Here is a 26950-nt window from a genome sequence, read left to right as displayed (position 1 = left end):
ACCTCCGATGAGGCAATGGGCCCTGACAAATGTCCGTCACCAAAAAGTCAAGGGCTTCGTGTTCGCTCTGCCCCGGTTTCTTTCACTCTGTGGAGAGATCGCTTGATGAAACTTTCTGAACCTGTGAAATTTCACATCATGATCTAAATCATGTAGAGAATGGAAAGGGGGAATTCTTTCTTTTTTCTAATCAGGCATTTGCCAATTTGTCTGTCCTGTACAACCTTTAGGAGAGATTTACAAATCTCTCTCTCAATGTAAAGACATTTAAGTGTTGTATAACTGTCAGTTAGTGCTTTAAAATATTGCAAAATTTGCATATTATTATCATTATCATCAAAAAATGAATCTGCCGCTGTTTGAAAAATACCAAACATACCCTTGTTCCATGATATCAAATACGAGTATTTGCTTTTTTTTGTTGTAAATTAAAGTAAACTGATGTGGTTGAATAATCTTTGTTTGCAGCCCAAAATGGCAACAGAGACAAATGAACTATTATTAGTATTTTATTATTATTATTTTAAATTAAACAGTTCAACTTTGCTGATATTAACACACCAGACAACAGCTGTATTTCTGTCTCAAGATCCATCTGATCCATCTTACGATTTCTCAGTAATGGTCTTAAGTTTCCTCAGGTACAGTAGAGTGTGATTGCTTCATGGTTAACCAGTCATTCTTTTTAAAATGGTATAAATAAAGAGTTTAAATAATTAAAGAGTAATTCCCAAAGAAATTAGTTGATATTAGTTGATGCAAGTAGTTGTCTTGTATGTACCGACAAAAGAAAATGATCTAAGAGTGAAATATTATGGAGACTTGCAGATTTATAACAGAATCAATATATCAATATATAAATCAATATATTTCTTTATCCCAGGTGGAGGATTACATGTTTTACATTACAAAGTTTTACCACCTCTGTGAGGAAACATTTTCATAATGTGCTCAGACAAAAAAAATAAAGAAAATGTTTGTTGAGCCCCAACAAAGGCAGCTTTCTTTTCTCAGATTTCCCTGCAGAACTTCTTTAAAAAGAAATGTTTTCAGTCAAACAGCAGTGTCACATTAATTACAGTAATATTTCAGAATTAATGAGATAATGATTTATTGATGTTAAAATGTGACACGTTTAGTTAATGGAGCATAAAATAGAAATTGTGGAACGTCTGTTAAAAGGGGGCAGAATTGTGGTGGACACTCCTGCTGTGTGTGTGTATTAGTCTGTGTGTGTATGTTGTGGTTGTCATTCACCCAAAGATGCTGGTGCAGCTGCGAGTGGTCGTTAGGTTACAGATGTGGGGAGGTTCAGACTGTATGGAGCCTCCCATAGCTGGTGGTGAAGACTTTTTGGAGGAGGAAGAGGAGGAGGGGTGTATTGATGTTTTTTTTTTTCTTGCAGACCATCTAAGTCCACAGCTGTAGCGTGTGTGTGTGTGTGTGTGTGTGTGCGTGCGTGCGTGCGTGTGTGTGTGTGTTAAGTGTTTCCCAGTGTGTGTCAGAGGGATGAATGAGAGGGTTAAGTGATGGATTTGTCATCACGCCCTCACTCTCTGCAGCATGACGGCTCATGGCGTTGCCTGCTAAATGACTCACCCCGCACACGTGCACATACACACACACAGGCAACAAAAATATGGAACAGTTGAAATTCAAAAGTGCAATATACTGGAGACCAACAAACACACACTGTGCGTCCTCACAGAGGTGTGTTAATAGACGGACTGTTTCACGTCTCCCTGACTCCTCCTGGTGCACCCCCACCCACTCCCACCCCTAAGATGAGCCCCCAATATGTCAGAGGGAGAGTGATGGGTCCTCGTAGTCGTTTAATAAAGCTCTCCTCCGTGGCCTTGTGTGCATCAGTCACTGGCCATGCAGGCAGAGGTCTGCCACATGACGGCCGGCAGCTCCATCAAACACTGGGGCCGGGGGCCTTGAGAAGCGCTGACACAGCCAAAATCCAGCTCTGATTCCAGGCCGCAACACAAGATTCACTGCAAAAAAGTTTCAGTTTATTAAGTCATTTAATCTGATGTTCACTCAACTAGTAGTTGTTGAGTTTTCTTTGAGCTGATTTTTTTTAAAGAAACAAGACTTAGTTTTCTTTAGTCTAATATCACGTCAAACATATTTTCCACAAGCAGGGAAAAATAATGCTGTATATTTTTTCCCTTTGTTTTGTTTCAGTCCATTTTCAATCACTTCCTCTTCAGCTACAAATCAAGACACACTGAGAATTTTGTTGACATTTTCTTGACACCTGTGGTGGATCCAATAAAAGACAGATTAGTCATTTAGTTTGATATTGATTTGGGAACATCTCCAGATGTCAGTATTTTGGACTGTATTGATTGTTATTTTGGATTGAAGAGGTGCAGTATACCCTCAGTTTTCGTCAGAGAATTGTCTGTTTTTCTGTTAGACATTTGAAAAAAGCTGAAATAAGAAAACATCACAGACCAAAATGACCCTTTGTTTTTGACATTTGTAGGTTATTTGACCTCCTGCTCTCCTTGTCACTCAGGATTATCAGGGGATAATGAATCATTTTAAATCTATAATCTGTTCGTGTCAGCTGTCTATTATGAATTTTCTCACCTGTACTACAGTGTAAGCCAAAAACTGAGTGCTTTGTGAATAAAGTAAAAGTAATATTGTGAGATAATGGAGAGAGGCAGCTGTGTTTCAGCCGGCGGTGTGTTTCTGCTCTGGAGTTGTGTAGCAGACTGTTAACGCTGCTCTGAGGTCAGATCGTTGTTTGTTGCTGGCAGTGTGGACAGGTTGTGGTTACAGTACACACAGAGCCTCCAGCTGGAAGGTAATTGTTCCTGTCGGTTTGCATGTCTGTGCTTGCATGCGTGTGTGTGTCTGTGTGTTTTAGGAGTGTGAGAGCTTGGTCAACCCTGTCTGAGATGTTGCTGGCCTTTTGATGGGGGTCACTAAAGACGGTCAAGGAACTGTCTGTTGTCTTCTTCTGGAAACTAATGGATATAAAATGGCCATGAAAAAAAATCTAGACCAGTCTCTTAAAAAAGTCCTAAAATAACAGGATGGTTTTTTTTCCCTTAATGTTCCAGTCAGTAAATTGTTACTTTTCGTCTGCGTGTTGTGACATTAATGTGCAGAACTGGCAGCTATACAAGCTGCCCGGCTCTTGTCACCTAATATGGTTTCCATCTTTTATCTGGAAGCCCTTAGATTTTCTTCACAAGTGTGAGAGACACACATCTATCTGCAGCAGCAAGACACTTAATGGCAGGCTAAAAAGAAACGCATCTCATCTTCAGCTAATTTTGGTTGCAGCGTGAACAGAGATGTTGACGTGTTTCTTGCCATAAATTTTCATTTTGTCAGGTTCCAAGTTTCAGTCTGATTCAGAACGTGGCGGAGCTTTTGTCATTTTCCTGATCTTTTAGTGAAATAAGGTATTCTGCAAAACTCTGACTTAAAATTATACCTTTTTTGTCCTGACAATCAAACCATACCAAAAGCTTGCACTAAATGGCTCGTCAGATTCATTGTCTTATTGAGTCATTCTTAGATTATATCATTTCAGATTTTTTAAATGCCATTTTTAGACTGTGTTTAATTTAAGCAAAGTTCTTGTGTTTACTTGATACTTAACATTTAAGCCCTGTATGGAGAAGGGTATTAATAGAAAAACAAATTTATATTTCTAGATGTAGAATATAATTTTGGCATTTTGATTTACTCTAATTTTCTACTACTTATTTACTACTAGTTAAATGTTACTGTTAAATTGTGTACTTTCCTGATTCATGCTGACACAAAAGGGATGGGTGTTTCACATTAACATAAGCTATAAACACATCATGTCCAATACAACACACTGTAATTGTGTAGTCAGTCTCACAGTATGCATTTTGTGTGTGTTCATATCAAATAAACCACACAAATAAGAACAGCAGTACAGTTTGTTAGGAGTGAGCATGTAAACCCAATCAACTCCAGGAAACAAGCCTAAAGCTCCAGGGTTTCTGGGCGGGAGGAGGAGGTGGATGTTGACATCTGACAGCCAGCAGTTTCTTGTGCTTGAAACACAGAGCTGCACAAAAATAAAACCAGAAAACACTGTGGATGAAGTCACAGTGACAACACTGTCGCCCTCTCTGCAGGCTACAGTGTCTGACCTCTGGGGTTGACACGCTGCTACAACTCTGACCAGTAAACAAGAGACCTCTGACTCCGTGTGACTTCTGTTTACAAGCTCTGGTTCACTTGTACTTGACCAAATGCATCAAGGGACTGTTGTTTAGACCTTTTTTCCCTTCTTTTGTAAGCATGATAAATGACTTTCTTCAGCACAGTTGCTCCCTCTACCTCAACTACCAGTGTCCTTGAAGACCTTTTTTTCTTCTTCATTGCAAACACACCAAGGTCCGGGTCCACTTTGCTCTAAAAGAACAGACATGGAGAGGTCAACAGCGTCTCTTTGTTCTGGTGAACAGATATGAGAGGTACACACAAAAGTTTTTCTTTTATCCCCAGTGACATGTTTGGCCCTCCGATGATGGCCTTGCGCCTTTAGAGTGGCCTCCCCTCTCTTTCATCAGGCTGAAAGGGCTCTGAAGTGCGAGTTTCCTATAGATGCTCTGCAGCCGCTGTTTGAAAGCCTCTCCTCTTCCTCCCCTCCCTCCTTCCTCCTTTTCTCTTGTGTTCCTATTCTTTCTCTCACATATCATTGAATGGATAAATGCGTGGAGGCGGGCGTGTCGGGGACAGAACAAGGAGAGCAGAGGAGAGGAGAGGGAAGGAAAGGAGAGGAGGAGGGAACTGGACGAAGAGGGAAGGAGGAAGGAAAGGACAAGCTCAGACTAGGGAGGGATGAGAACAGTCTAAGGAGGTGGAGGAGGGGAAGGGAAGGGAGGTTGATGGGGAGGGGCAGCCTGCCTTTCAGCCCATTTCACAGTGGCTGGCTACCTGCTCGTGTCAGTGGTTGCGTAGTGACCTTTGACCCAGGGGCTGGCGGGCTTCAGTGGCAGCGTCAGCTTTAATTAGAGAGCCACACGACTCGGCGCTCTGCAGAGCCTCTGATCCTCCACTGCAAACATTCAGGCTTAGGCTGGACCAGGCAGAGCGGACGACAGATGCATGTAATGACAGACCAATGCGCACACACAGAGGGTTAGGTCATCTAGAGCCCAAAGAGAGGACCGCAAGAGATTAGGTATTATTATGATCCTATAAATACTCAAATATTCATGTTCAAATTATTCATGAAAGAAACCAAAATACACTGAACAAGAACTAAAACTATGAGGTATTTAAAGTTGTTACGTTATGTTACGGTACGTTGCGTTACAGTACGTTACGCTTGCAGAGAGCCAAGTTTTAACTTGCTAACATCATGATCATCATGACATCCCCGTATTTTTATGTCAGAGGGGCTGAAGTTTAAGGATTTTGCTTCTGTGGCTGGCACACTGGGCTAATGCTCTATGAGAGCTATAACATTACAGCTTTTGTCTTTAGATTTTCAGATGCTTCACTCTTAACTTAATCATGATGGATGGGGCAGTTCCTGCAGCAGGAGAGTAGACTAAGTCGTCATTGCAGTGTTGTACTGAATGCATTTTAGACTGTGTCCAGTCTACCTCTACAGATTAGAGACATTAGTGTCAGGGTTTGATTTTTGATTAAGATTTGGTTTGTGTTCCACTAAAGGAATACTACCGCTATTATAAACATGTATGGATCAATATAACATTGCTTGCCTTGCATTATTAGGCAATGCAGTACATTCATATTATTGTTTTTTGACAAACAAACATTTAAATATTCATTTAGAAAGCATAACAAGTGTACAAACCCTGTAAAAATATATTCTAGTTTGCCCTGCGTGTTTGCTTAATTAACAGATTTTTTTATACTTTAAATGGGAGTCTGAACTTTAATGTTTTATCTATTTCATCCTGATGTGAAATTAGTTTGGGTGTCTTGGTCCTGTATGTCTAAGTGGTGGAGACCACAGTTGGCAGAAACAGCCAGTATCTGACCCACAAAACGTCTTCCTGTAAGGTATCCTTTCTGTTTTCCTCTGCGGTCCAACTGCTGTAGTTTTCCTCCAGCGGCCACAGTCGGCCTTAAAAGTGGGCTACATTTCCAAGAGGATTAATTAGATTAAACAGAGTGTTTGCTCGCTCCTTAAAGTGTTTGTGTTTTCTCCTGCAGGACTATGTGGCAGTGTATTTTTTTTTCTAAAGAGAATAATCAGTCGCATTAAGGAATAATGAAGGGATTGGTGGGCGGTTTGGAGCCTGTGGGACCAGGCTGCTGTTTGTGGCTGCAACAGGGATCCACACTGTGTTGATTTACAGTGTGTGTGCGTATGTTAAACGTGCCCCCTACCTGGTCCGTCCATTAGATCTAACCCCCCATCAGGACTACTGCGTATTGCTGCTTTTGCCTATTGCAGCATGTTCATCTTTTTGAGGTGTGTGATGTTTTTTTTCTGCTGAGGCACCTGATGAGAGGCAAAGAATAGATGCTCAAATGGAAGAGTGAAGTGTAAAGGGTACAAGACAGAGAAGGTAAATGGTTTTTAAGGAAATAATGTTTTGTCCTTGTCAGCGTCTATAAATCCCTGCTGTTATCCAGTTTCGTCATTTCTCTAAAATCCTTGTAAAGCTACCTAATGAGTTTCCACATTGTGTGAGCCCTTTGTCTGTTATTTTGACCTCCAGCCTCTGTTAGCTTACACCATGGTCACTTTCAGTGGAAGTGGAATTACCAGCCGTTAAGCCTGAACAGGGATCAGCTTCTTGCCAGCATCACCTATACGAAGGTGAAATTGTCAAAATTACTTTTACAGCAGCGGCTACGGCTTTTACACATGGCAGGATTACACCTCTGAAGAGTGAAGCTTTCATAAAACACAATCATTTCTTCCACACTAAAATATTTGTCTAAGCACTCGTTTTGAAATGGTGCTCTTTGCCTGCATGCGGTGGTTGAAAAATATAGTCAGAACAAAACAAAAAAAGACAAGAAACCTGGACACACTGGCACAATCCTTTTAATTAAACCAGGAAAAGATTGTTGTCAAGCAAATGGACTGAGATGTGAGAGAGGGAGAGTGAGCGAGGGATGAAAAGAAAGCCGGTGTTTGGAATACAGCGGGGGATTAAAGACAGTGAGCGAGTGTTACAGACCCCTGGCCAGCTTGCTGCTGTAATGAACATTAGGGCTGCGGCATAAATTTAATGACCTGTGAAACAAACAGCGTGGCTGAGACCAGTGCCTCTGAATGCTAAGTGGCTCTATTATTAATACCAGCTCAGAGATGCCACTGTGTAAACACACTGTAAGTCTCTTTTCCCTATGAGGCCTGTTAAATACACGGAGGCCGTGTGATGGCGGTGCACCGGCTCACCGCCGCTTTCTGAAAAGGGGTCACGTCTCTCTTTGTACCTGTAGAATTAATGGCACGTCGCCCGTTAACAGTGTACCGGTGCTAACTAACAGGTTATGAATAGCATTGCAGCTAATGGCTGTGCGGGTTGGTCACCTTGATAATGAATAGCTTAGTGATGGGGCAGGTGAGCAAGTGGTAATAAATAGGTTCCATGCTGCTCACAATTTAACAGGTTAGCGAGTGCGAATGAATAGCAGAGTTCATCCCTCGTTGTTTGGTGACATGTCATCAATTTGTGCACAGTGTGTTAAAAGAATAGCAGCAGGTAGTTTATAGAAATATTTTAAGCTGGAATTTGATTTTTGTTTGCACAAGTTAAAATCACACAAGGAACCTAAACAAACATGGAGAAGAGTATGCAGAGAGGAAAACCAAGTCAGGAAAGGTTGAGTCTTTACCTCAATCTTAATAAAACAATATTTAGACATTTGTACATTTTTTTAAGAAAGAAAACCTCAGAACTATAAAACCAAGCTTCAAGTATTTTAAAACGTGTTCTAAAGGAAGACAGAGAAATTCGGTTTGGACTTCTGGTTGATTGACAGTGTTGAAAGTTACCTGGTACAGTGATTATGTTTTTTTATGGGGGGGTGTAAACCTTGAAAACCTTGCTCCGTTTGTATAACATACCATGGTTGTTAATGGTGGCTGTAGGTGCTGAAAATATGTCAAATTAGAGAAGTAAGACTCAAAATGCAGTTGTTGTGTGACTTTTATGCAGCTAAGAAACCAGTCTGTAGGTATGGGGGGATGGAGTCTGATTACAAGCGATGCAGGCTTAATCAAACGATCCAGAACAGCAGGGTGCACAGGGGAGACTAGGACCCAGAGCTAGCCAGATGTCTGCGACACGAGGAGGGATACATGACATGAGGAGTCTGCTTGGGGCTATAAAATGCAATCACAATTCCCTGGAACGAAGCCCAAGATGGCTCTGCAACCAGCCAAGGCGGTCTGTCAGCAGACGGCCCCCTGCTCTCCCCCTGAACCCGACCTCAGGCTACCTGCTCATTCAACAGAGATGAACCTCCAGGCTGCTCTTTCAGCAGGCAAGCAGCAGTGAGTTTCTGTCATTATTAACGCAGCGGCCGTGGTTACAAAGGGAGTACGTGTATGCCTCTGACATCTGAATCTGCCCATCTGTTTGTTTTTTCTTTGCTGTGTTTGTCCTGGTTTATGTGTGTACACTGGCAGATCCTGGACCCAGCAGGACTCCATCTTGTTTTCCGTCCCATGCTGTGTCTCACGCTATGAGGGGATAAATATTTGAAAAGCAGAGGAAGCCCTGTGTCCCCAGCTACTGTGGCCTGAGGTGTGCCAGCCCTGCATTAGCTGCACCTTTTACCAGTGACTTACTTTCCCCCCCCCCCCCTGCCTAAACATAGATTTCAGCTCAAAGTGTACCTCACTGTCCCAGCCATTATTTTCTCTAGAGTTTGGTGTGAAAGGTCACCAACCTAAGTGCTGGCACAGCTGAATTCAGCAGATGTAAAAAGCTCAGATGAATAAGTAATACCATCAATGACAACAAGTCTGGACACGACACCAGAGATGCTAAGTGCTCAAAGGTTTTCGATAGAGAGAAAAGAGGTGCAAGCTCTGCTGAGTTTGAGTTTGAGTTTTAGAAGGAAGAAAACATTAATGATTTAAGATGGAAGGAAATTGAAAAAAGAATGAGGCAAAGGTTCAATCAGGCTGTTCAGGGTGTTATGTTGTTTCGCAGTTCGCATCCTCTGAGAGCAGCCAACATGTCTAGCTTGGTATAGAGTGATCACAGTGGGTGAGGATTGCACTGCTGTCCTGACACCTTTGCTCAAGTAACTTTGGTTACTTTTGGTCTGGAGCTGTTTTTCGTGTTTTGAGTTCCTTAGTTCCCGTTAAGGGAAATCTTATTGCTACAGTGCACAATTATATTTTAGACAATAGTGTGCTTCTGACTTTGTGGCAACAGTTTGGGAAGGCCCTTTCCTGTCTCAGTGTGACAGTGCCCCAATGCACAAAGCCAGTTCCAAAAAAAATTATTATTTTTTTTTTTGTTTGGTCTTTAACTGACCTGCACAGAGCCCACGGTCAACCTAATCCAACACCTTTAGGATGAACTGGGCCAGACCACATCACCCACCATCAGTGTTGGATTCACTGATGCTGTTGTGTCTGAATGGGAACAAATCCCTGCAGGTGGGAAGGCTGAAACTGGAGAAGTGAGGCAGTTACAGCAGCAGGATAATGCCTGTGGTTTTGGAATGAGATGTTCAAGATCACATATGGCTGCAGTGTTGTCACATAGTAGTATGAGTTAACACACTGCCTTAAAAGTTTGAGGGAAGTGGATTTGTACAGTTTGGGAGAAACATTCATATGGTTATTACCAAATTTCTGGGCTATGATATACCTAAGTAATTTAAGTCATATGACAGGGGCTATTGTGTTAAAAGAAGACAGACATCTAATGAAAATCATGTTGGCTGCTTGTAAAAAGGCCATCACGAAGAGGTGGTACAGTGCAGGACCACCAGCACAAGATGAATGGCTGAAAACTGTAAATGGAATCTATGATATGGAGCAGTTAACTCATAGTTAATGACTAAAGATGAATTAATTCAGTTGAACTGATTATGATATTTTACAGCAAAGGGAAACTAGAATATGACAATATAGCAGAGCTCTCTGGAAAATTGACTTAACATTCATCATGGCAGAAAGTGGTTTTCTAAGTATTTTTTTCCCCCCGTTCCTCTCCACACACAAACACACACACACAGACATTTCTCCCATTTCGTCTCCCACGACGCCATGTGGCTCATGAGGGAGTTGTGGATTGTCTGTAGTGAGCCATCAATCACAGCGGCAACGACAGCTCCATAAACAGAAGGGCAGCCTACCTACTGGTTTCTGCTCAGCAGTGATAGCATTCACATCGTCCTGCAGCACTTCCCTTCCTTCCTGCTGACCTCTGCACAGTTTCAGCAGCAAGGACGGGACTCTGCTTATCTCCACTCGCTGCATTTAGACCCCCGATGGCAGTGGTAGGAACACCCAGGTGTCAGCAGGGATGTAGCGTCATAAATAAAAAGGTGGGGAAACTGTGACCTCCATTCAGTGATCAGTGTCAGGTGAACAACCAACAATAGCAACAAAACTCAGATATATTTAGGAAAAGTATTAAAAGGAATATGTCAAATTTATGGCAGAATATGTTGACATATGGGCCAGTTTGGTGGCTGTTGCGCTACAACTAACAAATCTTAAATTTTGATTATCAGTTAATTTGTCTCTTAATTTCCAAATGAATTATTTAGCCTATTAAATGTCTGAAAAAAGTGCATTTTCCCATCACAATTCACTGGTGCTTAAGATGATGTCCTTAAATAAATTGTTTTCTCCAACCAGGAATCTCAAACATATTACTCAGTTTTCAGATGACAGAGAAAAGCAGAAGATCCTCAGATATTGTAAGACTGGAGCCAGCAAATGTCAAGCATTAAATTATTTATTTTTTATTGATTGACTCTTTGATCAGTAGCACTAGGTAGGTTTACCTTTTGTCCCCCAAAAGACTTGCATTTCATATTAACTTAGTATTTTCTGGTTTATATTTTATGGGAGCGTTTGCACAGCTCCTGAGTTCCTTTATACAGGCTGCCCTGCTCAGCTTGTGTGTTTTGTTTTGTCTATGTTCCGGCTCTTTGTATACAAACCCATGAGACTTAACAATGCCAGTTTGTGTGCTTTCCTGTGCCCATTGTTGCCACTGCGTCTCAGAGTCCTCACTAACATCCACTTGTTGTAAGGTTGAGACAATAACCACGCAGTGCCATGAATCTGCACTTGCTTAACCCCCGTGGCCCTTCCTGTTGCCTTTAACATCCCCTCCACATCCTCCCCCCCTTGACCTCTGACATCTGCAGCAAAGACTAGTTGGCCTGTCATGTCAGGACAAGGCAGGGTGTGCCCCAGTCTTTTGACAGGGTTACGTGAGAACCTGCTGTTTTCTTTCTCATAATTCCACACTGCACCAATATAATCAAAGCAGTCATGTCATTTAACAGCTTGCAGAATGCTTTAATAACGATTTTAGTTTCCTCTTCATCTGACAGAGACAAGGAAGCCAACTGGTATGAAAGCTGTGATGACGAACAAAGCCAGGGCACCCTTATGTTGGAAAATAATTTAAAAAGACCATTTTAGTAATTAATGGACTATAACTTGCATTGAGGCACACTGCTGGGCATCGCCAGGGTATAAAAGGTCTGTTCTTTTAAACATTTTCATCTGTAATATAAAAATAAAAAATAAATGTTAAATTACTAACTCAGAGTTGTCTTAAACACAATGTACGTTTTAGTGTTGGTTTCAAAACAGGGCCTGAAAAGTCTCACAATAAGAAACCGCAATATCTTTATACCAGAGCCACAGACTACAACAAGCAATCATAAAGCAGTCAAATCACAGACAGCTGAAAACACAGTTCACAATCACACTTGTGATGCCTGTGTGCATTTAGCATCGAAGGCCCCCTTTAACATCTTGCAAGAAGATGAAAAAGATGGGTCCCCACGCTTCTGTTGTTCTTTTTACTCAGAGGTTTAGGTATCAACAGCAAGGTCTGAGCTGCAGCAGGTTTTCAATTTATTTATCATCTTATTTGATCTTTGAAAATCTGTTAACATGCTGTTCTTTCATCTTCATAAGCAGTTATGCATGCAACAGTGCATATGAATGGCAGGCTGAACATATGGCTTTGAAGTGCGGTTTCATGAAAGACAGTAGTGATGCTGGGAAATATTATCACGAGGGAGGGGAAAAGGGAAAGTGCTCCAGTTTTACACAACAAAGTTTTCAGGTGCTGGGGAGTGCTGCTGCTTAGCAAAGAAGCAGCAAAGAAATTGACTTGCCAGACCTCTGTAGCCTGCTCTTCCTCTCTGCTTGAGCTTAATGGTTCGGCAGGCCACATTAGCTGCTATGAGCAAAACACACCCTAATCTCTGAGCAGTGGTTGTGGTTGTGTTCCAGGGTGAGAACTTGTTAACTGCACTGACGCATTTTATTTATTTATTTATTTTTTTGCTTTTTGCATGTCATTACATTTAATTCCATGTAATTTCTCTACTGGCTAACTGCTAACCATCCCCTTACCCCCAAGCAAAACAGCATTAAGTGACACACAAAAAGCTTTAAATGCATAGACATGACACACAAAGTGTCCCTGAGGATTCGTTGTACACACAGCAGATTTGTGTAGCAATACACAGGTGCACCAGTGAACGAGCCCCTCTTACCATGTTCTCTGCAATTCACATACCTCTAATCTCCAACTCAGCTGTCAGCAGTTGAGATGTAGGTTTTGATAAAGAAAAAGAACGCATGTGTTATATTGATGAACATATATAGATTGATAGAAACTTGCAGGGAAGTAACAAAAAAGAAGTAACGTGACAAATCATCTCCTACAGCCTGTTGTAACAAACCAGAACAGAGGGTAGAATTGGGACAAGGGCAAAAATAGTCATGCCTTGTATTGAATATTGAATGATTTTAGAAACAGCCTGGCTTTTTATTAAAGTAACAAGGATTTTATGTCTGAATGTCACAACTTCTAATGTCACCTCTCAGGGCTAATTTATGTCAAAGTACCTCACTTTGTTGTTTTTGTGCTTCCTCTCTTTCTTTTAAAACTCTGTTTGTGTCTGAAAAGTTGTAGACCTTCAGCTCTGGGCCTGAATTGGCACAATGACTAGCAGAGGCCAAAACACACAATAGTCCTTTTTAATAATTTCCTTTCATCCCTTATCTGCTCTCAGTATTGTGTGTCATAAATGAAAGTTTGAGATTTTCGCACAGCTTTTTCATTCCATGTTATTTTATTTTTTCAATTAACTTGCAGACCTGGAGCTGTCGTCTTTGTGCTGAGGAAGAGAAGCAGTAAGAGAATACAGCTTTGAAATGACTGCAAAGATGCACCTGTGCATTCAATCCATTTCCAGATCACCTTGTTCCATTTGAAATCCGTAGAAAAAGAGCCGCAGCCCCGGTCCTTGGAGTGGAGCTGAAAAATGAAACCTTGTCTGTCAGTTATTGTCACAGAGGAAAGCTCACTTATTTCCCAGAGATATTATCCTCCTCCCCCCTGCCTCCCTTCACTCCTTTCTTCCCCCTTTCACATTGTTCTCCAGGATCAAGTTCATGGAGGTTGGGGCTGGAGGAGAGTAATGGGACCTTTGTCCCTGTGTTTCAGGGCAGGTTGAATGGGTCTCAGCCCCTTACCCCCCAGCCTCCAGTCCCCAGCCTCCCATACAGGCTCTCTGAATAGGACACAGATTCCCCCTCTGTTTATTATTCTGGTCTCCAGTTTCTGCAGACCTGCCCGGCTTCTTGACAGATCCATATTTCAAAGTGTTTAGATTCCATGTTCACATGCAGATATGTCCGTGTTCCCATAACACCTCATTGCTCCTCCCAAACCCCACCTGCCACGTCCACAAGCAGCTTTGTACCAGTGTCACTACACCTGCTACTATAACAACTTCATATAAAGATTAATATTAATTCAGAAACCATTTAAATGATATGTTTTTGTGGTAATTATTATTTTTAACTAGAGCTCAACTGATGCCTGCACTACGAAACAAGGTTACTTGCTTATGGGTAACTTCAGGAGTAACTTAATTACATCGGGTGTAACTTCCCAATTAACCTGTACTATGAAAGGTGGGCAGGTTTTACACGCAGGTTGGGTCTAAACCGACAGAATTAACGTGCGCTCTTCATCTGAGGAATACGGTCCATGCCCATTTAATGCACATGCACAAACTTCAATCAAGTTAACACAGACTCAATCTATTTTTGTAGTACCATTTAACACAGATTGAGGCAGCAAGGGTTTGTTAATCCTGACTTCCCTTAATAAACCAGAGTTAAACTAGAGTAGGTTAAACTCCCTTTGTAGCCTCTGATCCTGGATTTTTTTCAGGTCAACAATACAGAGGTAATTATTTACGTCTTTCAAATTATAATTTATGTCCTTGCATCAAATTTGTCAGAGCACTACAACAAGCAGTGTTCTTAAAAATGGTGGCAGACTGGAGCCCAGGAAAGCAAAAACATCTTGGCTGTGGGAGTGCAGTAATACGTAAGGTGCTTATGAGGGGATAAATGTGCAAATATTTAGTGCAAATATTTTTTTCAGTTAACCTTGTTAAGGCTCTCTTACCGTTTTTGCTGTGGTTGCACGTAAATTGTTTTTACTCACTCACAGTGTGTTAACAGCCTCTGCTCACCCTGGTTCAGGCACACAGATGCTTTATTCTATCTCATTTTGTTTTTACACTTTAATTGCCCTTATTCCATGGCAAGACACTGCCCCACGCCTACCCACACACACACCCTCTCTCACACACACACTCTCACATAAACTTACAGCTAGATATATTGCATGCACAGTCTCACATTCTTCCAAAGAGGCAGTTTCACTGTAGTCTTTGATGGCTTTAATGCTGGTGCTAATCCAGTGCATCTCCAGCTGCAGAGTGCAGAGACATGTGCGTGCGTGCGTGTGTGTGTGTGTGTGTGTGTGTGTGTTGTAGAGGGCTGGTTAAGGAAGAAGTCTGTCAAGCTTCTTTCACATGCGCACTGCAACCCTGAACTTATCGAGACATTACCCAGTGGAGCTACGTGTGAGAACGCAAACGTTCAAAACAGTTGGACTTGACATTAAACAGACTTTATCTTGCCACCTCCCTAGTATAAAGCCCATGTAATGTCTGATTGAGCTGATGTGTGAATAGAGTAGGTCATTGGGCAGAGAAATCACAAGTAAGAGGGCATAGTGTTTCTGTCCTGTGTCCTGCACGCTTTACCCAGGTGCCACCTGTCACCTAAACCAAACCGAGTATTTCCAGTACGTGAGAACATGTCTGACACAGACACAGTCTCCCCTTGTGTGCTGCATGAGTGACAGTCATGCAATGTCTGGACCTGATTCTCCAGAGTTTATATGAGAGCTTTAGATGTCAAGATGGCAGGGAGAACACTCTGAACCGCTCTCCTCTCATTTGATTTCCTGCTGCAGTGTTGGGCACTTGCCCTTTCCTCTTTCTTTCTCTCATTGTCTGTCTTCACTCACACACACATACACACACTGATAGACACACACTCTAACTCACTCAGACCTGAATGTAGTGAAGTGCTGGGAGCTACTCTGGTTGAGAGCAGCTGTGTTTGCTTCGAAGCGTCTGCTGGCTGATGCAGCGGTTGTTTTACATTAGCAGCCTGCAGGTCAAACTGCAGCTGGCTGCGGCTCAGTGCGGGGACAAACCCTGGGGACAGAGTGTGTGTGTGTGTGTGTGTGTTTCTGTGTATGTGTGTGTTTATATATGATATGTGTGTGTGTACACCAACCCGTCCCTGTGGTTGTAGCCTTTCCTAAGCGGGCTAAGTCTGGTGGCTAACCCTTAGTGCCTCGGCATTTGGCAGCATGACTGCAGCGAGATTAATCCATTCCACACTCCATCAGTCACTAGGCACAGGTTATTAGTGCTGGGGCAGAGCACACACATACATACATACACACACTCTCTCACACAAAGACACACACATTCACAGCCCCTTCACCCTTGTGACTTCGCCTTCTACCTCGTCCCCAAAGTTTGCAAAGGTGGCCTTGGTGTTGAGAGGCCATTTGTCAAAACCCAGCCAGAGTCTCCACTTGGCTCCTTTTAATAAGGCTACCTGGGCTCTGGGATTACACACACACAAGCATACACACATGTACACACACGGGGCATGCACTCTGCTTTGCACATACTCATACAGCTTTGAGTGTCAGGTGGTACGTCCCGCGGGGCTTATAAAAGTCCCATTAACATGGCCTTCCTCATTGGTTCTGACAGGTTGATCAATTAGACCCCTCCCCCCGCTGACCCCAGGGCTGCTATGACTCAGAGGTCAGACACGATGGATCACTGGACCTGCACACACGCTCTCAACTCTTCTCCCCTCTCTTTCTCCCTCCCTCCCTATCTCTGGGCTGGTCACGGTGCAGCTTGTTCATTCTGTCGTGTGTTCAGCAGCGGGGCTGATATCCCAGGGTGCAGCTGTTCTCCAGCTTTTAGGTGGAGGATCATACTTTACCTGAGACATGTTTCGATCTTATCTCTGCTCTCAACACACATACATAGTGTCCTCTATGTTTGTGCATCTGTGTGTGTTTGTGTGTGATGTGCTTTTCCTCCACAGTTCGAATGCGCTCATGGAGATGAGAGAATTATTTTAATGTGAGGACCTAACAGTTTTCTCTTTATTAAGGGTCTAGTGGTGGGTTAAGTGCTTTATACATTGTCCAAACTGCTCGTCAGATGGCCAGATAGCTTCGGAAACCCCACTCCCCCAACAACTTTCCGACATCAAATTTTATTGTGGGTTGTGGTGTCAGTGTCCAACCGTTTCTGTAATTTTTCAAAACGGACAATCTGACATTCACTCTGTCACATTTTTTTATTACAATTAGTGCTTCTCATGTGAATAACCAAGCACAACATTATGAAGAGACTGTACATTATCCCCAGTTTTACATGTAAGTGCATCTTCCCCCTCTCTATGATGGCCAGCGTTTCACCCCACCTTCGAGTTAGACTGTTCAAAGCAAGTATGGGCATGTTTGATTTCTGTTGTGGTCAGACAGCACATCTTACATACTAGATCTGAGGCCCTCAGTCCAGCTTTAGCATTTATCGTTTGCTGTCTTTAGTGGTTCTTATTTTCATAAACATGACTGTCATTCCCATTGGTTAGATAAAAAAAACATTTCTGATCAGTCACAATTGTTTGATGATGGTCTTTTAGGACCTTTGCAGGACAGTGTAGATAATGTAATGATACAAATAGACAGCCTCATCTTTCCACCTTGAGTGTGTCTCACTGTATGTTGAATGAGACACAAAGAGAAAAGGCTGAGACTGCACTGTGTTTGGTAAACAGTCTGCTTTGCACTGGGTAAATGAAGGTACCTCTGTTTGTGTGTTTGTGTGTGAGTGTGTAGTTCAGGGACAGGATAAGGGAGGTTGACCTGAGTTTGTTGAGCAGAATGAGGTAAGATAGAAAGCATTTGTCAGGCCATTCACTGAATAAAAAGCAGGTTAAATAAAGGAGAGAGAGAAAAAAGAAAATGATTGAAAATCTGTAACCCCAAAGGCTCCTAGTTTAGGATCATTGGTGTATTATTTAATTTATCAGAAAACACCTGAGCTAGAAATTGTCAGAGAGTAGATGACATGGAGTCATGCAGTCCACGGCTGTCAAAGAAACAGCACATATATATTAATCTAGCAGATGGGGGGTTATGTAAGTGCCAGGTGTAAGACTGTGCAGCAGGGAATTTCCTATATACTGCTTGGAAATTTGCTAAATTACAATTGTCTGATCTATAACACCGAACTACAAATGGAAGTCTGTCAAATAGCTTGTTTTCTCAATAACCACTCATCTCATTGACTTCAAACTTCGTGGGTGTATTGCTGAGGAGCCAGGGAAGAGCCGTGTCGACTGTGAAGTTTTTAGGATGAGATGTTCCTGAAAAAGCTTGAAACATTGGTTTTCTACATGTTACTTGACATAACGAAAAAAACGGGACTACATTACAAGGGCAGTGCAGCACCCAGACAGTTTACAGTATGCACATTTAAGGATGTCAAAACTCCTCTGTGGCTGCACTTTCTTCTCCATCACCCAGACACTTTCAGAGCAGAGCAGCCAACCCCAGCGGCGTATTGCTCAGGACACAAGGATCTGAAGTTGTTTTGATGATGCTATCAAGAAAGCTTCAATCTGGTTTAACGCAGGCCAAGCAATCAGCCCCTATTCACTGGCACATTTTGTACAGGCATTGCACTAGTGATAGAAAATGTGTGAAAAATGTCTGTTTCCAGGGTCTTCAAATGTTTTGTTTTGTCTGACCCAAGGATATTCAGTTTTCCATTATTTAAAACTGCAAAAAGTAGCAAATCTTCGCATTGTAGAAGAGCAGAAATTGCTGTGTTTAAATAGAAGTTCTTACAACAGCATTTGGTAACAGCAACTCGGGAGAGCAGAGGGGTTAAGAGCAGTGTCACGTCCAGAGAGACGCCGCGCCGCCACCCTAATGATGTCCACCGGCCTAATTGAATATTGACGTTCTGCACACGAGGGCTAAATGGCTTCTGTCTGCTTCACCTCCGCCGCCGGCCCCTGGGTTGCAGATTTTTAACCTGTTTCCACTGTTTGATTCCCAGGGGGAGCCTTAAACACCCCCGTTACCATGGTTACCGGCTTTTTCGTCCTTTTGTTGCAGTGTTTCGTTTTGTTTTGTGTGTTGTCGTTTGGAGCTGATGTTCGAGTTAAAGAAGCATATTGTTGCAGTAAGTTTTCTTGTTGGCTGCAGGGAGGTTTTGACGATGGTTCCCTCTGAACTTAAACACTTCCTTTTCTGGCGTCAGCAGCACACAACTGCACCACAGACACACAACACCTGGAGGGTTAAGTTTGTGTCTTATCTTCCCATGTCTTCCCTCATTGTTTTCTGTAGAACTCTCTCTCTCCCTTTCTCTCTCTCTCTCTTTCTTCCTTCTCTCTTATCATCACCTCCTTGTTCCTTTTTCTTTTCTATTTCTGTGTTGGTGTTTTACTTCCCACTGTGCCTGCCTCCAGACGCTTCTCCTTTGTTGCCACGGCGACATGCTCCAGATGGCGAGTGTCAAGGCAAGACTGGGCTCTGAATGTAGTCTGATCACAACACACACACATTGGTGTACATATATATACACTCTGAGAACAGACTGAGACACTGGCAGCGTACATTCTGTTCAACACTCACATCCTACTCAGAGGCTGGTGGACCTGCCACGCACGCACATACACACACACACACACACACGCATACACACGTACAGCCGTACAGTATAATAAAACCTGTGTCACAGCCACACAGGAAACAATCTCTCCTTTATGTGACCGGGATGTCATTAATCTTGGCGGAGGTTAACAAATGCACTTGCATGGAAGGTATATTTCATAGGCAGACAGCCGACAATGGGGCCATTGTGGCGTCGAGCTGCAGCACCCCGCTCTGCATTCAGTCAGGACCTTTTGGTTGGCTGTGGATCCACAGCTCATGTCAGGGGTTATGTTTCATCTCCCAGATGAATGTGTTTATGCAGGAGAAAACATGTGAAACATGGAGCAAAATCAGCGTTGCAGCTGTTTATTTATTTTTGCTGCAAGAAACCACGATTTATTTTTCTGAATAGGGGGGGGGAATAAATGCGTTCGGCCATTTTTCAAAGTTTGGCCTCATCGCTATTAGTCAAAACCAGAGCTAGACAAATACCCTGCCGGTGCTTTCTGTGTGCAGCCGGCCGACCGGGCCAGCTCAGCTCTGATTCACTGCTTTCTAAGTTTCTCCACAGCCGCGGCAGCAGCAGCAGTGCTATATCCAATCCGAGAAGTGGCGAGTCTTCCCAGTAATCCATTAGACTTCCATTAGCTCCGATTTGTGTGATTAGTTCTAATTAATCAGTTCAGTCTGTGGCCTTCACTCCCCTGCGCGCTCCTCACATTTCATTTTTAACCTCATTTCTCAGCTCTCCACCAAGCGAGAGAACGAGGCAACGACTGAGTGAGCAAATCAAAGAGCGAGCTTCAGGTCTGCCGCTGCCACCACCTTTTTGTCTGAGAGCACAAACACTCGATACTGTTCAACCACCAGACCCAAACGGGCTGAGCTGATGCTTAGACTTCATTATAATGCTCCTCTCTCTTGCTGGGTTGAATTAACGGGCATTTTTTGTGTCTTATTTTAAGCAGAGATACTTTTAGGATCTTGGTTATGTTTTAAAATGAACCAGGAGGGATTGTGATCTCATGTTTTACACATCTTGAGTCTGCTCTGGCGCTGGTTAGCCCCGCTTGGCCCTCCTGTGGAACAGTAAGTATTGATTAGAGCCGGAGCGTCCATCCTTCACTGTAACAAAGCCTATTGATGTTTGTGGAGCCCTGATTTCCCCTCGGTCAAATACCATACGCAGCACCATCACTAAGTGAGTGGAAGCCGCTCTGAACTCAGCAGCCTGTCCCAAAGCAAGCTGGGAATAACAGAGCCAAAATCATCTTTTCATCAGAGACTCTCTGCTGCTCTGTCCTGCAAAGTAAAATTAAAAGATTTTTTTTCTTGGGGTGTAGTAGTAGGTCAGCTTATATACTGAGGTATTATGTGATGATAATCTATCTTCCTTTCCCCTGTTGTCAGCCTTCTTCTGCCATTACCGCTATTGTGATAAATGAAGGCTCAATTTATCAACTAGCCTCTGCTCGATTTCTTTTTCTCTCCTTGGTTTCCCTGCCCCCGCTCCTACATCTAACCTCTGCACGGTTCGCTTTATTTCTTCATCTGTTTTCACCCCCCCTCCCCTCCCCACATCCATCCATCCATCCATCCATCCATCCATCCAGCCAACTCAGCCAGATCGAGGCTTTCTTTGTGTCTGCTGGGGGAGGCTGAGATGGTGCCTGTCACCCCAGAGCTGCAGACTCCCATCCAGGCTGCTGGAGGCGTCCTGGTTGCTGTCAATCAATCTGTAGCTGGGTAGCAGAGGGGCTGGGGGTTGACATATGATGTGGCTCCCTGCTGTTAAGAAATTCGCTTTTTTTTTTTTTCCTCCTCTAATAGGCCTGCACACTCTGTCGTATAGTCTTGGCCTCTGAAATTAGTTAAACTTGTTCGCGACTCTTTGAATTTAAAGCATCTGCTCTGGTGCATTAATCAATTAAGTAATATGCTGTACCAACGTCATAAGGTGAAGATATACCAAAACTTGTGTGCAGTTCCCTCCATTGGCCAAAAAGACAAGTTAATGCAGGTTTAAGTTCCTGAACATGTGATCACAATTTAATTTCTTTACATAGACCTGTTGGAAGTTTGACTTTTCTCTCAAACTGCTGCGGCAAATCATTCAGCCCTTTTATGGTGAAACAGCAGCAAGCATTTGCATTGTTAACATTGAACGAATCTGATTCAGCACTTTTTTTGGTCACGCGCAATTTTTATGAAGCCCTGATAGTTCCTAAACATGGTTATTTAGCTTTAAATATAGATTATGGGTGAAGCTACAAATATGTGATATAAATATGTGAATTTCACAGCTTTAAAACAAGACCTTCTTGTCACTGCGTCTTTCAAGAAATGGCATGTTGAAGAAAAGATGCAGAAATGTAGTAATATACACTGCTTCCTGATACCAGTTTTGTCTAATGCCCTAATCATGATGGAGTCGGTCTCCTGAGCAGCATTAATGTGATCTCTCTCTCTCTCTTTCTCTGCAGGACTCCGTGGTTTAATGGCTGGGGATTCAACCTGCCTCGGGGTCAGTCTCTGCTGGATAAATGGAACCTCGTCCCCGAAGGCATCGACATCCTGATGACCCACGGACCTCCACTCGGTGAGTCCAATTAACCAATCACAGTCCTCTCATCACCATATCTAATGAGGTTGTGCCTCATTATTCAAAATCTGTATGGAATCACTGGAGGCGGCGCAGCAGGCAGTGTGTGCAGATGTGTGTGTCTGCATTATAGTCAACTCTATCTAAATCCAACAGTATCTGGAGCGAACACCCTGAACACGTCCCATGATTCAATATTTGTGTTTGATTTCATGAAAAAGAAAATACATATTGTTTGGTTTCAGGTATTTTTTTTCTACTACAGACTCGATCCAGTTTTCCTTCTAGCTGTTGGGGCTCCAGTTGTTTTTTTCCCATTTTGTGTTTTTCCTTTTTTCTCTCCGCTCTCCATCTGGCTTTATTGAGTGATTTCCTTCCCTCTTGCCTACGGACGGATGCTGCTGTTGCTGCTGCGGCAGCCGCTGTGGCCGTTTGATTGCACGGAAACTCGATTTTGCAGCAGAGTGACAGACACTGCAAACGATCGGAGAGAGACCATGGGAAAGGAGAACAAGGGTGGGGGTCCAGTTGTAGGATGGCTCTCTAAAACTGGAAAGACACAAAATGGGAGGGAAAAAAACAATGCTGCGCAACAGTGAAAGAAATATCAAGGATGGGTTTCATCCACCACAATGTGCCCAGTTTACTGTTGTGAGGTTTTCACTTATTTACAGAGTTGAGAGTTGAAAAGGCTGCAAATAAATAAGAACCAGGAATTGGTCCAAAAAACGTACTTTTAGATTCTGAAAACAGCAAGTTTGAGTGAATTTTCATCTGTACAGTCGCCCCATGGTGTATCAAAACTGTGCCTTTGTTTGGCAGGCCACTGAGTTTACACAAGCTTCACGTAAGTCATTTGTAATGCAGCAAAAATGGAATCATTGCACAAAACCACCGGTCACCAGTCGTAGTCACAATGCTCCTGTAATAACATCCAGCATGTGTTTGTGTCGAGACACGAGAGTTTCTTATTTGTACATTTTTAACAAAACAATTCACAGACTACTTCAGCATTTATGACAAATAACTGCATATGGCTGAATCAGCTGAAAATATAGATCATATTTGCTTTTGTTTCTTTTCTTACTTGGACCATGAATTCAAAGCCAGGATTCTATAACAACCAGATTCAAGAATTTGAATCAGCTGACAAAGGATCAGGGTCTATGTGAATGTATTGTAGTCACAAAACTTAACTGTTCTTCAACTCACCTGCATAACATAGTTCAGGACATAAAACACGTTCACAATTTTGTTCGTCATACTAAAGATTTTTTACACATCTAGCTAAGGCCATGTGCTGCAGTTCTGTACACCCATTGCTGATGATAGGTCAGGTTAATGGAAAACGCTACATAACTGTATAAACCACGACAGGACTGTCCGGGGAACTGAGAATTTTAAAAATGTATCAACTGTGTCTGTCTGTGTAGGTTTCCGTGACTGGGTTCCTAAAGAGCTGCAGCGGGTCGGCTGCGTGGAGCTGCTCAACACAGTCCAGAAGAGGGTGCGACCCAAACTTCACGCCTTTGGAGGCATACATGAAGGTACTGAGAATAAAATCAAGGGTCAGAAGTCATGATGGTCTGAGAAAGTTGGCAATTTTTAAAAATTTAATTTGTTGTCCAAGCTTGTTGATACAGCTTTACTCTTGTGACCTGCACTGGAAAGGTGTGTTTTTCTAATGCAAAAGCAGAACAGCTGGACCCCACTCTTCACCTCATTTTGGTGTAAATGTAGAAAATGGGTCTTTGAACAAGGAATAATGTAAAGACTAACTGAGTGGATATATGTTATTTTATACAGGGAGACAGGTTTAGATTAATTGTCTTCCCTGAAAAGTAAATCATGCCCTGAAATAACAGATAATTCCACCATCATCATTGTCCAAAATGGTGACCACTGAGCTCCTTCTTAGTCTTTTGGAAGAGGTAGTAGTCTGAGGGACCGGATCAGGTGAACAGGGTGGGTGTAGGGTTGAGTTCAAATCCACATTCGGCAGACAACTGCACAAGGGCTGATGTTCATTGTTCATTTTCTCAGATAATGCTGAGTTACAATTAGCCAAAACAGAAATACCACAGAAGTTATTAACTTCAAACTTTCTGCATAATTACTCAGAGAGCTGAATTGCACATATATGTAAGGAGAATTGAACTGTTCTCCTTCTACCACAAACTTACCAATCACTCCTCGTATTGCATCAAAATACTGTGCATCCATATTTAGCTACAAAGAGCTTTAGAACCTTGAAAGGGATGTTAATGGTAATTCAACTTTGCGTTTAGTAGCCAGAACCCAAATTATATGCACACATTTCAGCCCTAAAACAAATTTAAACTAAGCTGAAACAAGAGAGTGGAATGGAGGTTTGGGTTAGAAACCAGTATACTGAGCACACAAATGACTGACTTCAGGCAACAATTTATGAAATACCTTCCCTCATGACTGTGTAGTTTTTGACATTGATGTTTCGGTGTTTGAGTGTGTGGTGCTTGTTGCTGACCACTGTATGACCCCCTGTCCTCAGGCTACGGGATCATGACAGACGGCTACACGACGTTCATCAACGCGTCGACCTGCACTGTCAGTTTCCAGCCCACTAACCCCCCCATCGTGTTTGACCTGCCCAACCCCACCAGCTCCTGAGACCAGAGGATGAGGGTGGTGGGGAGGGCCACGGACAGGATAAACTACTTTTTTTCTATAAATATGTCAAGTAAAAGAGAAAAAAAATTCTAAGTGTTTCTTTGCAAACTTTTTGGTCTTCTCTAAGCTGTTGTTGAGATTGAGAAGATTTGGAGATGCGGGGTGGGGTGGGAAGTTTGTCTGGGTGGGTTGAAGGAGAATATCGGTGTTAGATTTTTAAAAAAAAAATTTGTGCTAACAGTGCTGGTTTCCCTCTCAGATTTTTGTCTTTCTGCACGCAGGCAGTTTAGTTGCAGATATCAAGGCTTCCTTTGTGTTGTTCAGCAAGAAAAACAACTTTCACAAAGCAAGATAATCCATGAGGAAACTTCGTGTTTAGTCCTGATGTCATCATGCAGAGTTGAGCGTTTTTTATGTTGGCACTACTTCGTACTCCACACTCCACTTCCTGTCAATCACCTGACAGCCACAGGAAGAAATGGAAACCTCATCCAGGAAATAATCCCTCAGAAATATGTTGCCTTAGAGCAGAGTGCCAGGTAAGAGCAATGGTGACTATTTTGTGATCCCGACTTTTTTTTCTTCATGATCACAGGGAAAGAAAACATGAGGAATATTTACACACTTGTCCTCTCTGGCCTTCCATACCTTACTACATCTGTGTGTTTTTGTTGGGTGTCCTTTTTTTTTAGCTGACAGCAGTTCATTCGGGAAGTTTGCATTTAAAAAACAACAAAAAACAAGTGCTGAATTTGGAGGAAATGTTAAAATGAGTCTGACACCGGTATTCTCCTTTTCAGAGGGATTTTGTGGTTAAACAATCTTGCTCTTGATAAATATTGGTCAGATCTGTAAGATAAATGATGCTTTGTGAATTTGTACAATTTCTTTATGTTTGGTTTGCGTTGCCCGGACAATGGATGCCATTGTTTTATGTTGTATCATCTGATATTTTGCGATTAGGTTTTCTCTTTTTCTTTGTTTTCATTTGTTTGTTTTCTCGTCAGTTCCTCTTTTCTTATTGGCTGACAGGGACGCTGCCTTAAACTAGCTTTAATGTTCTCAGCTAGAGCCCCCACTCTCTGCGAGCTCAGAGAAAAGTCTTTATTTATTACCCATCATCCCCGCAAAACAACACCTGACTAACGCAGGGACAGGAAGCTATCGAATTACAGCCCCAGAAAATAACTTTGTAACACCCCATTATGGATTTCTGATCTAATTTGGAAAATGTATGTATAAAATATATATATATTATATATTCATGTTGTAAAACATCTGTACTAAAAGTTGTGTTTGACTAAAAAAGAAAATCTGGTGCATTTTTTTTTCTGTATGCACCTGTCATGTTTCTTTAATGCTCCCATCAGGCGCTCTTCAGAGTTTTCTTTAATGTTTTTTGTATCGACTCTCCCTGTAGGGTAGACATTCATTTTGGATGAGAGAGGAAAATTTGTCAGAGTCACAATCCAACAGGTGCTGGTTGTTCCCAATAACACACCTGCCTAAACATTGTTAAGTTGTCCTTTAAAGTGTAAATCTGATAGTATTTGTGTTTTATTGCTTTTTTTTCTAATTTTGCACTGTGTGTAAATGCAATCTTGCTAGCACAAAAAAATGTTGCCAATAGTTGTCTCAACTTTGCCGCTGTAAATGCTCTTTTCGTGCTCTGTTCCTCTCTCGCTCTTTCTCTGATTGTATCCCTCTTCATGGAAATGTTAGTTCTCTTTCAGTTCATTGTGATATATTTAGCTGCCTTTATATGCAAATAAAATTGCAAGATTTTTACTTATCAAGCTCTGTCTTGGTTTTTAATCTTTCAGATGTGACCAGTCTTCCAAGTCCAAGTTCAGCCCTGAATGTTTCCATCCAACTTTGTGTCACCTTGGTGAAGAGTCCTACTTCAAATCAAGTGCACACTAACTCCATTTCAATCATGGAAGGTCTAAGGAAAATAAACATTACACTAATATTCCTGTTTACATGCAGTTGTGCACACTCCAATTCATGTAAAATGCCCCTATGACGTACATCTTAGAGCTTTATCAAAGTCTTTCATAATGTGTAAAAATGAGAGTGTGTTTCTTCTGTCCACAAATGTGGGCTTTTCTTTTGAGCATGTATCTCTACAAACTGTTGTCAGAGACAAGACAAGAGGCCGTGTGTCCTCCAAAAACCTGAATAATATTGGCACATCTCTATGGAGCCAGAACGGTGACATTAAAACTGAAAAAAAAAATTGGCATTGAAAACAAAACTTGAACTGAAAAAGGGTTGTTGAAATCAAAAACCAGTGACAACGAAAAACAAAAAACTGCTGCTGAAAGTACACAGACAGGACGAAAAATGTGCAATTGACATTGAAAAACACAATATTGTAAGATTATAATTT

General features: G+C 42.2%; 1 protein-coding gene across 1 annotated transcript in view; it reads left to right on the top strand.

Moving 5' to 3' along the window:
• The window catches only part of mpped2a (metallophosphoesterase domain containing 2a), a 61483-nt gene extending 35133 nt beyond the window's left edge, over window positions 1-26350 (top strand). The window contains exons 4-6 of the mRNA XM_018683307.2: window positions 21791-21906; window positions 23343-23456; window positions 24440-26350. Of these exons, the coding sequence (XP_018538823.1) occupies window positions 21791-21906; window positions 23343-23456; window positions 24440-24558 (349 nt within the window). The 3' untranslated portion in view covers window positions 24559-26350. The remainder of the gene's footprint in view (window positions 1-21790; window positions 21907-23342; window positions 23457-24439) is intronic.
• Window positions 26351-26950: the final 600 nt, after the last annotated feature.

This window comes from Lates calcarifer, linkage group LG2, assembly GCF_001640805.2.
Source record: "Lates calcarifer isolate ASB-BC8 linkage group LG2, TLL_Latcal_v3, whole genome shotgun sequence".
Lineage (NCBI taxonomy): Eukaryota > Metazoa > Chordata > Actinopteri > Centropomidae > Lates > Lates calcarifer.
The sequence above is the reverse complement of the archived record's forward strand: the minus strand, read 5'-3'. Positions and strand labels throughout refer to the sequence as shown.